This window comes from Chlamydotis macqueenii, chromosome 20, assembly GCF_036417535.1.
Source record: "Chlamydotis macqueenii isolate bChlMac1 chromosome 20, bChlMac1.mat, whole genome shotgun sequence".
NCBI lineage: Eukaryota > Metazoa > Chordata > Aves > Otidiformes > Otididae > Chlamydotis > Chlamydotis macqueenii.
The window spans coordinates 10,405,175-10,419,940 of NC_141575.1; the positions used below are offsets into that span (position 1 = coordinate 10,405,175).

The window sequence follows — 14,766 nt, forward strand, 5'->3', positions numbered from 1 at the left end:
CCCTCCTCTTGTCCCAAACCCCACCAAATTCACTCCGAAGATGTCTACACGCTCCACTGACCCGACAGACAGGAAGGTGCTGCTGCTGCAGGAATGGTCCCTGATATCCTTTAGGCTCTGGAGGCTGCTCTCAGGTCTCCCCGAAGCCTCCTCTTCTCCAGGCTGAACAGCCCCAGCTCTCCCAGCCTGGCCTCACAGCAGAGCTGCTCCAGCCCTCTCAGCATCTGCGTGGCCTCCTCTGGACCCTCTCCAACAGTTCCACGTCCTTCTGATGTTGGGGGCTCCAGAGCTGGACGCAGCGCTGCAGGGGGGTCTCACCAGAGCGGAGCAGAGGGGCAGAATCCCCTCCCTCGCCCTGCTGCCCACGCTGTGGGGATGCAGCCCAGGATGCCGTTGGTTTCTGGGCCGTGAGCGCACATTGCCGGCTCATGTTGAGCTTCTCATCCACCAGCACTCCCAAGTCCCTCTCCTCAGGGCTGCTCTCCATCCATTCTCCACCCAGCCTGGATTTGTGCCTGGGATTGCCTCAAAGCACTTTGGTCCAAGACAGCCACACATTTTAACAGTTTAAGCATAAACAAACCTGCTTAAATCAACTAAGCACCTGCTTGAAGTTAGTTTGTGCTATGGGGTCCCTACAGCGCAGCTGACAAAGCCAGAAGAGTGACGACAGGATGAGCCATCAAACAAGCACGCAGTGACCAGAGCTCCTCCTGAGGACCCCCTGGGGATGGCAGCGCATCTCCTCCTGCCCTCTCGCAGCCCTCGAGGTTCAGCATCCCAGCGCCCAGGGACACTGCATGTCACAGCCATGAAAACGAGCCAAAAGATGGGCTGGTGCCGATTTCCCTTCTGACTCTGGACCTCCGCCTCCCCAGCACGCCCGTCTGCTTTTGCAGAGGACAGGTACAGCGATGACCTCCATTCCACTATGCCTTACATTTTCTCTTGCTTTCTTCTATCATGAATCATTAACGATCCCCCTTTATCATCATATAGTTATTATTCATTAAATTAAAATAATAAAGGAAATGGCACTGAAGCTTCAGGGTTTTTTTTTAAAAAAAAACAAATTATCCCATAGAAAAGTATGCACCTTATACTTATTATTTTCCTAAAGAGGAAAAGAAGAAAAGAAAAAGTAAAGCATGGTTGAACTTGGAGCCTCGCAGCCTTCTCCACTGCCCTTTTCATGTCTGACGACAAAGAGGCGTGAACACTACTGAGTCACACGCAGGGCCTGGAACGCGATCCTGCTCTGTACCCCTTCCCAGCCAGGGGCTCATTTCAATACAACATGAGCCGCCGTGCAATTAAAGTGGCCCCAAACAAAATAAAACCTGCTAATAGACCCAGCTACCCTCATTTTTAGCCTTTAACAATGACCGAGGTATCAGTATAGAACGATTTTGGCAGGGTGTCACGTTTCAAAACAAACAGTCTCCCACGCTCCATTAAAAACCCGCCCAGCACTGGTATTTTCTGCGTGCTGTACGTTATGAACGCGGCCCACGGCAGCGTTTCGTGGCTCCCTTCGCCGTCCGCTCCGGCGTTCACACCAGCCAAGCCCTTCCTCGGCACAGCCGCGTTCAAAGCGGAAAAAAAAAAATGGAGCCTGCCTTACCACAAGGTAATTAACAACTCAGGAATTAAAAAAAAATAAATAAAATAAATACTAAACCAGTCGGGAGACAACCTGCTGCTGCACACCACTGGGCCGTTTAAGTTTAGAGGCATTTTCTCCGAGGCAATCTTTAGGAAATCCCAACGGAGTGAAGAATCAGCAGTAAAAACCTCTTCAGGAAAGCCTGGTGCGATGCGCACCTCTCTGTTTGGCTGTGCTGCCTTTTCACATTCCCGGAAAGGATTTCGGAGGCCTACACCGGCACGTCGACGCGCTCGGCGCCGTGCTCCAAGGCAGCCGCGGCTCCATCCCGTCGTGGTCCCGCGCTGGAAGGGGAAGCGAGGAGCCGGGATGCCGCACCGCTCCCGGAGCCCAGCGGGGGGAAGGAGGCGAAGCCGGGAGAGCGGGGACAGTTTTTAAGCGCTCTCGATCATTCCTCGGAATAAAATTTTTTAAGAAATTACTCGTCAAGTGATTAAAATGTGCAAACATTTTGCTTGGTGTTCCGACTGCCACATTTAATATTTCAAACAACATCTAGGCCAATATTGTTGCTTAATTTAACGTAACTGGATCCCAAATGCATTTCTAACAGATTAAACCACAGAAATATCCACATGTTTTAACGAGGATTTGGCACTCCTCAGAGCCAAACAGATTTTAGTAATATTTTTGGACTAGGAATTCTTTCAGAAGAAAAGAAGGTAATGGATCTGCATTCCCTATGTTTCCAGCTTTTTTGGATTTCAGTGCAAATTGAAAAACCTAAATATTTACTGCCGTTATAATTCGAGCAACATCTGGACAATTTTCTTTGCCTCGGAAAAGATTTTAGCCAGCTTTGCAGAGGCCTGGTCCGCGTTGCTCGGGCAGAATGGCTCCTTTTACACTTGCATGCCTCACTCAGATTCTGTAGTTTCTATGCCAACAAGCATTTGTAACTCCAAAAAAGCACGTTTGAAAGTGGGGGGAGAAGGAAGATTTGATGTGATAAAGATTTTTTTTTGGTTTGGGGATTTTTGTTGTTGTTGTTCCTCCAACTCTAAGTCATCCATCTCTCATTTTTTTTTCTGAGGCCTGGAAACCTCAAAAAGGCCCAAGCACCATCATCTCCGCCACGGCAGCTCTTCCACCGGCTTCGAAATGCAGCAGTGACTCAAAGAGGAAGGTTTGCTCAGTCAATCTGATGTATAAAAATATAAATACACATATATTCGCATTAAAAAAAAAATATATATATTACTCCGGTTCTCTCTCCAGACAAGGAATCAATAGCAAACGTCTATCAGTGTCTCTTCAGCCACCAGCTCTGTGGGGAAAGCCACAAATCCGCAGCGCTGAGAAGCGAGCCCTCCGGATGTACCCCTGCCCGACCCCAGCGGGACAGCGAAAATCCGTCCAAATGCACGCGCCCATCTCCTCCTGCAGGCCACAGGGCCTGCGCGAGCTCCCGAATCCCAGGGGAAAGTAAACACGGAGAAGCAGCTACTACCAAACTCTCACACAGAACCCAGCAGTTTGATTTTTAACCGGTTTTGGAGGCAAGGCCTTCCCTTCCTCCCCGCCCCCAGGGCTCCTCCCCAGCTGTGAAATTCCCCTCCCAGACCTCACAGATGGCTCTCATTTCATCATCAAGACTTGTGCACAGCACTGTGGGGTTATAGGTGCACGGAGACAAAGAGAACCACCATCACAAAAAAGCAAAATAAAACACTGAAAGCAAACAATACTACCAGTCTTACAAAAGTAAGAGAAAAATTACGTATTTGCTTACATGGATGCAGCCTACTCAACACACAGCCATTGTGAATTCCCCTTCCACCTGGAGCTCGTACGTGGGACACAGCAATGCCTTTGGAGCTGCCATCTCAGCTCATCACCAAGGTGCCCACCAGAAAAACCAGTCAGCCCAGGCCACCTCGCAGCAGGGACATGGAAACAGCCGGTTCCCACCCAAAGGCAGGGCTGCGAGGGCACTGCTCACCGGAGCTGAGCGGGCAGCACCTACCAGCGCCTGCTTCTCAGCATCTTCTTGTCCATGGGCTCCGGAGGAAGAAAGACCAGGACATCCAGTGATACTGCCGGCACCAAACATTCATTTACCGGCTCATCGTTAACGGCGGAGATCTGTTAGCCCCTTCCATCCACCTCCTGTGCACATGTAATACAGAACCTGATGTGCTGGGAGGGGAGAGGAAGGAAGGGCTGTTGATGCCGTGCAATAATCAATCCTAACCACCAGACCAAGATAAAATACTCTTGAGAACTAAAATACGATGAACTTTTCGTGCTTTGGTTAGACTGGGGATACGCAGAAAGGAAGACTGGACACCCTTAGCCAGAGCAAAACGTTTAAGGCGCTGGTATCCTGGCAGGGCACTGGTTCCTTCCCTGCGCAATCACGGATGATGCAGTGCATCAGACAACGGATTTCATCAGCGACCCGGGATTTGTTTTCGCAAGCAGGGATCGGGATGAGATCCAGGAAGGCCAAAACTCCCTCAGGGAACAGGAGAGAAACGGACAAGATTATCAGTGGAGTGGTGGCGACTAAAACAAATTTTTAGTTTTCAAAAGCAGTGTTGTCCCACGGGACTTGTACAGCCCCCAGCTGACAACACGGTTACTCCTGCAAAGAGCTATCAAAAGCAGAGGAGGAAAGGCTACGTCTGTAAAACCCTTCTCATTTGAAAAAGGCCTACAGGTCGCTGCCTGGCACAGCAGTGCCTGCAGCATGAGGAAGGTGCCTTGCAAACACAGCCATTAACGCTCGCTTTTCCAGCCCGAAGGGGCACAAGTCCTCCTCTAGCCCAGCTCCTGTCCTCTCGCGGTCCTTGCCATGATTTCACAACCTCTGCCATTTCCAAACCCCTTCAGGCAACCATGCCAGCAAGTACACAGCTACTTCACACAGGACTCTGCGTGACTGATAAACCCAGGCTTCCCCCTCCACATCACGCACACACAGCTTATGCTGCCTACGGATCAGGAGCAAAACTGCTGTAAATTTGATATTTTCACCTATTTCCATGAAACGCATGGGTTTGTACTGGAAACACAGTTCCATCTGTGATTTAAGAGACCAAGCCTTAAATACCGAAATCAACGGCAGATTTCGACAGACAGGAGCTGGCCACCTGAGTTTCTCTGTCTGGGATAACTTCTTCCATGCTACGCACAACGAGCCCAGCACACCGACAGCAAGAAACAGCAATCCGTACCAGCTCCAGAATCACAGAAGGGTTTGGGTTGGAAGGGACCTTCCAAGCCCACCCAGTCCAACCCCCCTGCCAGGAGCAGGGACATCTCCAACCAGATCAGGTTGCTCAGAGCCCTGGCCAGCCTGGCCTGGAATGAACAAAATGGGGTGGTTTTACGCTGCAGCCTACACCTACACCCCCCCAGGACTTTTGAACGGGGAGGTCTCTCCTGTTAAGAGTAGGGAGAGTGATTCCAAATCAATCTCTGGCAAAATCAAAGTCTGTCGGGAGTCGTGTTAATGAATTCCCTGCCAGGTTTATGATGTTTAACAGAAAAGAATGTTGTACGCACGGCAGAGCAGGTGACCCGAGGAGGATATTCACACTCCTGGCTTTATGTTCCCTACGCTCAGACCAGGAGAGAGTCCCCCTCCCTGCCCTGTGCCAAGGGACATGCGGGCGATGGAAAGCTGTCCCACCTGGGCAGGGTGGTCTCCTGGAGCTGGGCGGTGTTGAGGTACCTCCACTGATATTCCACTGGAGATGGCAGCACAAAACCCTGGCTGTAAATGCAACAGATGATCTCATATGCTCTTCAGCTAATGGAAATACCCGGGGGCCATGGGTCCTTTGTGCCGAGCCTTCTCCCAGTGGGTCTCTGATGGGATTACTGCAGCAGCCAAGTAAGACAAATTACTACTAGCTGGACTAAGTGCTACGGAATAATCATGGAAATGAATTAACTCCTACCCTTCTCTCTTCCATGATGGATCATACTCCGCCCTCTTGGAGCAATTCCACATAGGGGAAGGGGGAAACACATGCCAGAGATGAGGAATTTATTGCCGTGTGGTTTCTTGTGTTGAAACACAGCACTGAAACTGTCCCCAACGCCTCTCACGCTGCGAGATGAGGAAAGAGCCAGGGCCACATCCAGCTCTGGTCCCAGCAGGTTTTCCCTGGATACAGTGGAGATGAGCCCCACCTTCGCTGTCCCTGCGCCTGGGAGCCCACACCTGGATGTCCCACGCTTTCGGGGGACCTGAGCGACTGGGCAACAAGCCTTCTCGTTACGCAAGACTCCTGCTTTTAACACACTGTGCTTTTTCTCTTCACCCGCGCTCAGCGCAGTCCCCCATCAGAAGCACGGCCAGCCCCGACTCCAAGTCTTTGTGCATCTCCTAAAGCTTGCTGGAATAAAACTGGAAAGCAAAGTGGAGGGCAGATTCACCACCTCCCTGACGCTGGTCTACATCTGGAGCTGTGCCACTGCTTCCACGTTGGCTTGGCCAGCGCAACCAGCTAGCCAGGGCTCTGAATGCATTTAAAAAAAAAAATAAACGTGTTAGCTGATAAAATATGAAACTCCTTTCCTCAGCCAGCGCACCCACAAAAGCTCTAATTTAGCTCCGAGATTCATCACTGAATATTACATCGCTTTGGAGCCTTTTAAGGAAGCACTCCAGCATTTTCCCAAATTCTCCAGGTAACCTTTTTTTCCAGCCAGACAAAGTTAAAAATAACCAAGAGCCAGGTAGGCGTCAGTGCAAAACTCCTACAGGGAAGATCTTACACCTGTAAGGAAGCCACTCCATGATTCTGCGTCCTTGCGCCAAAGCCACCTTCCCGGCAAACGAGCACCACGAAGCCCAAGGACAACGCTCCCCAATGCCGGATGATTTTAGGGCTTTAATGGCAGGCAGTCCATACTGCTAGCAAAATCCTGCGTAAGCCTCGCACTATCTACCACACCAGGCTTGACCCCATTTTCATATCCAGAAGGAAAAAAAAACCAAACAAACAAAAAAAAAAAACCCACTCTCATAATCCTACAGAACGCGGAGCAAATAGCGCTCTGGGCCGCCTTGAACAGCACCCCACTAAAATACAGCCACGTTCCTACAGTAGCTTGGTGATTTTAAACATTCACCATCTTTTCAGTTCAGGTTTTAACGACTTTGCCTGGCAACTGTCTGAAGGGCAAAGCATTATGGAAATAGGAAGACAATTAATTTTCTTTTATTCTGGAGGAGAGGATTATTGGAATAAATGAAATAATCAGCTTAGACAAGAGCACAATTCACAACTTATGAAAAACAGAGGACTTTTTTTTCTTTTTTTTTTTTTTTCCAAAGAGAAGATTTTCTTGCATGGAGTTCGCAAGGCAAGTGCAGAAGTTCGGGAGTTAAATAACCTTGGGCTGCTCACTCACAAAGAACTCCCTCCATGCCATCAGCAGGAGGAAGGCTGCCATTTCAGGCACTCTCTGAGCCACTTTTTAAATGTATTTAATACTGCGACTTACTTACAGAGAAAACGTTGGCATATCTTGGGAAGAACTGCACAGGTTTTTCTGAAGGACTCCTCTAATAAGCAGCAGGAGATATAAAAATAGTACAGAAACCGTGGTTCAAGGTTGCTGCAGCCTCAAAAAAGAAACTGAGATAACTGATGGAGGCACAGATTCCTGGGAACACAGAGAACTGTGAAAGCACTGAGAAATCAAATTGATGATCTGGAAAATAAGATGAAATTAAGAATGATCAGGCTAGCAGAGGCTCCTGAAGCAGGAGAAAGCAGACTTGTCGTCTGCGGTGGATTATCGAGGAGGTTAGGGATGAATAACTTCTGGAGTCCTGGTGAGCTGTGTCCCAGACAGACCAGTTACGCAGCCGCGCACCCCTCCTGGGACGGAGCTCGCCCGTCCATCAAGGAGCCCACGTGTTTAAGCCAGCTCATAAATCTGAGCCTGGTTCCAGCGCACGGCACCGTCTCCCTCCACCGCTGAGACTCCAGAGGGAAACGCACGGCTGAAGCTGCTCCCCTCGCGTTCTCCAGCAGCGGATCGAAAAGCCCAGGTGCCCGGGCGAGCCACGGCACAGCGGCTGGAGAAGGCACCGCCGGAAGAGCTCCGGCGCGTAGCGGCACAGGGAACAGCCATTGCTGCTCTGGCTGCAAATCGCTGTGCCAGCAAGTAGGTCACGGCCGAGATGGTGCTTGAAGAATCACTTGCAGTTCATTTCCTCATCATTTTTTAATTTTTTTTTTTTTAGGAGCCACCAAGTCCCTTCACCTTCAAAACCATTCTCCTCCAGCGCAGCCCCATCCATCCTTCCATCCATCCATCTCTCCTGGTCCTCTCCTGCTCTGACTGCCGTCCCCACAGCCCTGCCTCCTGCGTTTCTCCTCTCTCCCTGCTCTGTTTAATTCCATCTCTCCCCTGCGAGCAGATGCAGGGCTTAAAAGCGGGGTTTTTCTTCCATCTTCCCTTTCACCACAGACCAGACTTTTCCAAGCCTAACGTACCACACTGCATTGCTTCTCCAACACTGAGAAGCCCAAACGTGTGTCCTCCTCAACTCATTAATTCATCATACACCCAGAATGCAGTTATTCTACTTATTTCACAGCCAGGGTCAAAAAAATGCAGCTCCTTCCCCCGTGCCCATAATAATTCTCAAGGAGAATCCCTGCAGATTTTGGGCTCGCTCCGGTCCTCTCCCAGGGCTCCACCAGCATCCCAGAGTCCCACAGCAGGCCCTTCCCTGCTTCGCCCTGGATGCGCAGAAGAGCCGGCAGCCCGGCAGGAGGGAGAGCGCTGCTGAAGGGCATGAAGGAAGGCTGTGGAGTGCAAAAGCGTTTCAGGGCATTAAGGAAGCCGAAATGCAGCCAGAAGCTGGATTTCAGAATGGTCAGGAAGGCAGGAGAGCAGGACCAAACTCCTCCTCTGGAGCGAGTCTTGGTAGGACATGAAGGTGCAGAAACACTGCGCGTTCCAGAAAACCCTTCCACACGACCGCACAGCAGAAACAGGATTCATCACAGCAAATAATTACAAGGCTTATATCATAATGTCTGGTTTTAAAGTCATTGCTGATTGAGCAAAACTTGGCTGGAGCAATTAGAAGGGACAGAAGCAAAGACACCAGGCTTTGAAGTGGTCAGTATTTGATTTTTAAAGACAGGGACATGGGTGCAACATCTTACCCAGCACAGTAACTTTCTCCTCCCGGTGACGGCCGGGGTTGCGTAAGGTTTCTTTAGCTACACCTGTAAGATTCACTTCCATTTTGTTCTTTCTGTTTTGAATATGGTCCCTGGCTGCTACAATGCCACAGAGGTGAGCAATCCCAAATTCAGGTTTCAGTTCCTCCAGTGAACGCAGTTACGCTGATGGAGAAAGAGACAGAACTGGCCACGCGGGCAGAATTTTTCACACACATCTACAGAGGAGAGCCTCGAAATTCAGCTGAGGAATCCTCCCAAAAAGCCCAAGTCACCCATCTGCATAAAAGCACCCAGGAGTCCTCCGCGCACAGCACAGCCCCATCCACGCTGACCCGCAGGACGTCTGAGTTAAACACCTGGGGCAACGTTTTCGGGCAGGATGACGAGATGCCCGCTCCATGGGAACCCCAACCGGGACCTGCGGAGCTCCTCCAGCAGAGCCTTCTGGGCAGAGAAGAGCCCTGTGCAGGAGGGAAGGAGCTGTGGGCTGAGGCTCTGGCAAAAGCTGCTCTGATCCGAAGGCACAAGGTCCCTAGGCCACCAAACGCTGGGTAAGGTTGGAGCATGGTACTCCATGCTAGAGGCCCTCCTCAGCCACTGCAAACGGCCCATTTCCCCCATTTTTCTCTAAAACAAGAAGAGGAGGAGGGTTTTATTCTTTGCCTTCCAGCCAAAGGGCATGGCACTAAGGAAACTGCGTCACCTTTGTCCTTTTGCGGAGCCTTCCCCCGTTTTCTGGTGCCAGAAACACCCACCCTGGTACTGGAGACCAAAGGAAAAAGTTTAAAGTTGGTCCAAACCATTTTAGTGATGAACTTGACTCCCTTTCCTGGTGAGGCCGCAGTAAAGAATGAGACGACAGATCCAGGCGCCCTAAAATCACCTGTTGCAAAAGGGAAAGACCTGCACCGGGGCAGAGCCAGGGACAAGCACCTTGTTTCAGCGTACGGACCAGTCCTGGGGCCACGCGGCCTCTGGGTGCTGTACTGGTGAAGCAGCCCCCCACCTACACCCTTCGGGTTAAAGATGTATTTTTGTTACACCCTGATCAGAGAGAAATTTTAAGATTTATTTTAACTTTCTTGCTTTCACCTTTGCTTTTCAAAAAACTATTTCCCAGCCCTTCAACCAAATCCACTTTCACCACAATTTGATAATTTTCCTCTAAACTGAAAACCCCCTGTCATGGTGACAGAGACGTCGCTGGCATAAGATAAAAATCCGAAATAGAAAACGCTCATCCACCGCTGAGACACGTGCAACACCGCTGGATCCACCAGAACCACTGTCCTCCAAGAGACCAGCCTTTGTTCTCACCATTTCCAAAACAGGATCCTGAGAGCCATGTCCCTCCCTATATAGATTTATATTGCTATATCCCTATCATTTTCCTCACACCCATCAAAACGAAGATATAATTAACCCATCTTCAACAGAAATTACAATGATTTTGAAACAGCAAGAAACAATCTATTTGCATTTGGTGGCTAATTATTCCCCCTACGCACACAGCCACCAATGTTCCCTGAACCCATCCACAGAACAGACAATCTGTGCTACCCAGAGCTTCTGGAAAGGAGGGACTAAGGGAAAAAACTCAGCATTGGGGTGGCAAAACTTTCTTCCAATGCGCATCACCTGGAGCTCAGCCCAGTCCGTGACAGAACTGCCCCTCCGCGCCCATCCGGCAGCATGAGCGCCCACCTGCGCACCGCAGGTAAGCCGGCAGCTACCGCAGGACAGATCTAGTGGGAGCCACTGACATGTGCAAAATTATTGAATTATTATTCCCTTCTTCGCACCGCTCCGAGGAAACACGAAGCCATTTCCCAATACACAACATCACAGACACATCCTGTTGCCTTCGGACATAAATTTAACAGCGGGTAATGCCAGGACTACCGTCACGGCCACGCAACACACCATTTCTCAGTGGCACAGGCAGAGTTGCATCTATTATTATTCCCTCCTCGAAGGAGGAAGGGTGTGCCCTTCTTCCACCCGTACACAGTCCGGGAGACTGGCTGAGGAGCGACGTCTAACAACTCCAGCTCGCGGGGAGCAATTTATCCCAGTTGGGTACAGAGCGCTCAGAACCATGCCCTTCCCTGCCCCCCCACAGCAGGCAGGTTTTGCTGACAGTTCACCTCCATTTCCTCATCACTCAGCAGGACCAGTGAGACGTTTTTAAGAGGTAAAGACGCAAGCAAGTGGTTAGTGAGCACTGCCTCTCCCAGCTCGAGCACTGCACCGAAGCAGCCCGAGAAAAACCAAGCCACCCAGGACGTCCTGGGAGCCCCCAGTTGGCCCCTCCATCGCTTGTCTGTATTTGGAGGGAGCTGATACCAAGCATCAAGGGCGGTAAATCACATCCTCCTCCACCCGCGCTTTCTGGAGGCGAGCAGATCAAACGCAGTTCGCTCACTAGGAACAAACACAGAGGTTTTCCTTCCTCCAGGATGCACCCGCAAAGCGGCGGCTGGGAAGGAAGGAGCTCGGTTTCACCTTGACGCAACCCGTGCGCCTGCGACACTTACCTCGCTGGCAGGGCATTCTCTCCTCAACTCCCACAAAGTGATCATCCTTTAAAGCAAAGCCAAAAGAGCTCAACAGTTATTTTTCTTCCCCCATCTGACACAGGTCTGCAGCTCCTCAGGCATGGGGAGGAGGGGGGAGCAAAATTAAAGAAAAAAAAAAAGGACTATTATTCTGTAGGCAATCAAAGCTAATCCCTTCACACATCTTCTTTCCAACAGAAGCAAGATATATCGAGTCCTACTGGGTTCTGATCACAACCAAGCAGGACGAGTTGTTTTCAGCTCCCTTCTGCCAACACAGCCCAAGGTGCCGCAGGCCTCACCTCGTTCCATCGCTTAACCCAACGCCAAGCCGCCCTGCTGCTCCACCCCAGCTCTAGAAAGTCAGCCCGTGCCTCAGCATGGCCTTGCACGGAAAGAGGATTACTTTGGCCTGGAGGAAAAAAAGAAACCACAACATGAAGGTCACCCATAAAATCATTCCACAGATCCCTCTTCCCCAGCTCTTAAAAAACCTTCAGCAAACCCTCAACCTAAAAGGAGAAACACAAAGAGATATGTACATTAATCCCATATACCTCCGTCAATTTTTTTCCTCGTGTCTCTAGAGCAGTTGTTTACTGCAGCCAACTGCAGAGAAATTACAGTAGCTTAACTCTCCAACTCCCTCTAAAGGATTAATCTTCCAGCGAGCATGCTCACGCGAGATCTTTTTTCAGCCGTTGCATCCATTTCATGAAATGAGGGCTGCTGCAGGCATGAGGAAATGCCATTTCAGGACTACGGGCAAAGCGAAACAGCCCCCAAAACCCGGGCTAATCCCTTCCCAGAGCCCCAGGAAGGGTCTGTGCCCAACCCTCGACCTCCAAGGAGGTGACAAGATTTCACGTTCCCGTGCCCTTTCAGGACGAGGGGGGGCGAGGGGTTTCCCTGCCACGCACGTTTGAAATGGCTGAGCTTGGCTTTTCTCTACAAGCTGGTGGACAGGTCATCCACCGGATCTGAAGGCAAAAATAGCTTCTTCTCACTCACGGATTTTTCTTTTCTAGCACTTGTTGGCTCATCTTTGCTTTTTTATAAAAAAAAAAAATCAGGAAGATCATTTGGGGGGCAGGGTGGGGGGAGAGGGGAGGGGGAGCACTCAAATAAAAAGGAACAGCTTTAACAATCTTGTTCTGAGCTCTGCAGCGCAGTAGATGACGGATCCTGAGACACAGTTAACTCCACAGATTAAGAACCCACGCAAATGAGGATTTGCTGGTAGACAACAAATCCAGTAGCTAAACAGGGCTTTTCTGGGAATCTTGTCCCTCTCTCCTCGCCCACCGTAGGTTAAACCGCATTTCCTCCTCACCCCAAATGGTGCACCTTGAATCAGAGCTTTCCCGGTGAAAACAAACCTCCAAAATTAAGGACAAAAATTTATCCTGTAGAAATAGATTCTTTGATTTTCATCCTCCCAGCTTACCGGGGTCCTGCCACTCCCCTTCCCATTTATCTATTTTATGTCCCGTGGCTTAATTGCTCTTTGTAGCTGATAGAGCTCCAAGCCCCCCCTCCTCCCCCACGAAAGGCTCTTATTTCAAGTTTTACACCCTGCTTGAGTCCAGGACACATCCAGACCAGGCTGCAACCCCTCAGCGCCAGGAAAAATCCGGAGTGGGCTGCAGCCGAAGGCGTGAGATCGCTTCATGAATCCAGACGCCAGCCATCCCAAAGATCTAAGCATTTTATTTTTTTCCAAAAAGACCCTTGAATGCCTTTGATGCCATGAAGCTCCTTTATGTTTTAAGCTCTCCACGTGAACCCACCAAAAAGGCAACGTGCCATGACAGTGTTAACTAAGGGCTACGTCTGCTTTTGACATGAACGCTCACCATAGCGACAGTCTCCGTAAGGAACGATGAAACGTATGGTGACACTGGATATTTTGTTCTGTTGTCACCTAAATAGAATCACCCACAGCAAGGGAATCTCTGTTACCATGCATTAAAATAGGCGCTTTGTTTTATTTATAAAGCATCCAAACTGGTTGGTTGGGATGTGTCACAGCACAGGCTGCTCATCCACCCCTCCCTGCTCCATCCTTTGGGAACCTAAGGATGCCAGCACTCATCCTGCCCTCGCCTCCCACACATCTCAGGTGGTGCTGAGGCTGCTCCAACTTCTCAGCAGAAGGTTTGGAGCGAGGGTGGGATCTGTCCCTGAGAATCCCTGCCAAAAATAAAATCCCAGACTTCAGAGCAGGCAGATGTGAAAGCCATGCTGCAGGAAGATCATGTCCTGCGCTTTCTCCTCCATTGCAGGATGACACCCAAACACGAAGGTGGGATATCAGACATGGAGTTATCCTGACCTGTCATTCCCAATTTGGAAACCGATCATACTCCCTGAGAGTTTAGACTTTGAAGATTGACTGCTATTGATTCCTCTTCAAGCCAAGAGCCCAAGCTGGCAATCAGTCAATAATAAGCAATTACTCGACAGCCTCTTATCTCCAGATGCCAGCCCAGACAGCTCGATTCATAGAGGCAGCAGGTCAATAAATCAAAGCTGTTCTCAAATTTTAAAATATCGTCATTTAAAAACCCACCCAGCCTTCACCCTGGCTGAGAAAGCAGCCAGGACAGAGAGATGCCCACGAAAGAGGACAGTGGCGTAGGTTCCAAACAGGAGACAGTACGTGATGTGGCAAAATCCACCTCTGACACTCCTCACTGGTCACGGGTAGCGTGAAAGCTGCAGCTGGATGAAGAAGATGAGAGAGAGAGAGGAGGAAGCAAACCTCTTCTCCCTCAAACAGAAGCAGAGCAGGGCAGCCTTCCCTGAACGCTCCCCATTCCTGGCTGGCTCACTTTGCCCCACCTCGCTGGTCACTGGGAGCCTCAGAAATACCAACAAGTGTTAAAAAAAAACCAAACAGAAAACCACAAACCAATGCTGTGACAGCAAACTGATGGCATCTTTCTAATATCCCTGCTGCGACCTCTATACCATGAGTATACAGGCAATCACTTCCTCCTAGGAAATGCCCTCCTTCGCTCCTTCACGGACCAGACGTGACACAAGCGTGTGAGCCAAAGGCTCCTCCCGAGCATTTCAGTGGGACCCAGAGGCGATGCCGTTCAGTCCAGTGGTGCCCACGCAGTGCAAGGGAGAAGAAAACCAGTCTTGCCAAAAACTCGCAAGCAGACTTCCTTTGAAGACTCATTTGTGTGAGAAGAGCTCAGAATTGCCTATATGATTTGCAGGAGACCACGCCGCTGGAGTGCAAGCCCAGTGCGATGGCAACCTTTTGTCTCGTACTGCAGAACCTAGGAACTCTGGTACCTTCACCATTTATCCACGAGTTCTCGCAGAAGCGATGGAGACAGCCCGAAAGTACCAGCAGAACAGA

General features: G+C 50.2%; 1 protein-coding gene across 7 annotated transcripts in view; it reads right to left on the reverse strand.

Annotated features, from left to right (window-relative positions):
* The window catches only part of EHMT1 (euchromatic histone lysine methyltransferase 1), a 100,715-nt gene extending 86,242 nt beyond the window's left edge, over positions 1-14,473 (reverse strand). For 4 of the 7 annotated variants that reach the window (XM_086763866.1, XM_086763860.1, XM_086763865.1 and 1 more), the window contains exon 1: positions 11,370-11,530. In XM_086763866.1, the coding sequence (XP_086619992.1) occupies positions 11,370-11,414 (45 nt within the window). In that variant the 5' untranslated portion in view covers positions 11,415-11,530. Of the gene's footprint in view, positions 1-11,369; positions 11,531-11,692; positions 11,772-11,947; positions 11,957-14,363 lie in introns of those variants that run through there. The other 3 variants (XM_086763858.1, XM_086763859.1, XM_086763863.1) reach the window with 3 other exon arrangements.
* Between the last annotated feature and the right edge of the window lie 293 nt (positions 14,474-14,766).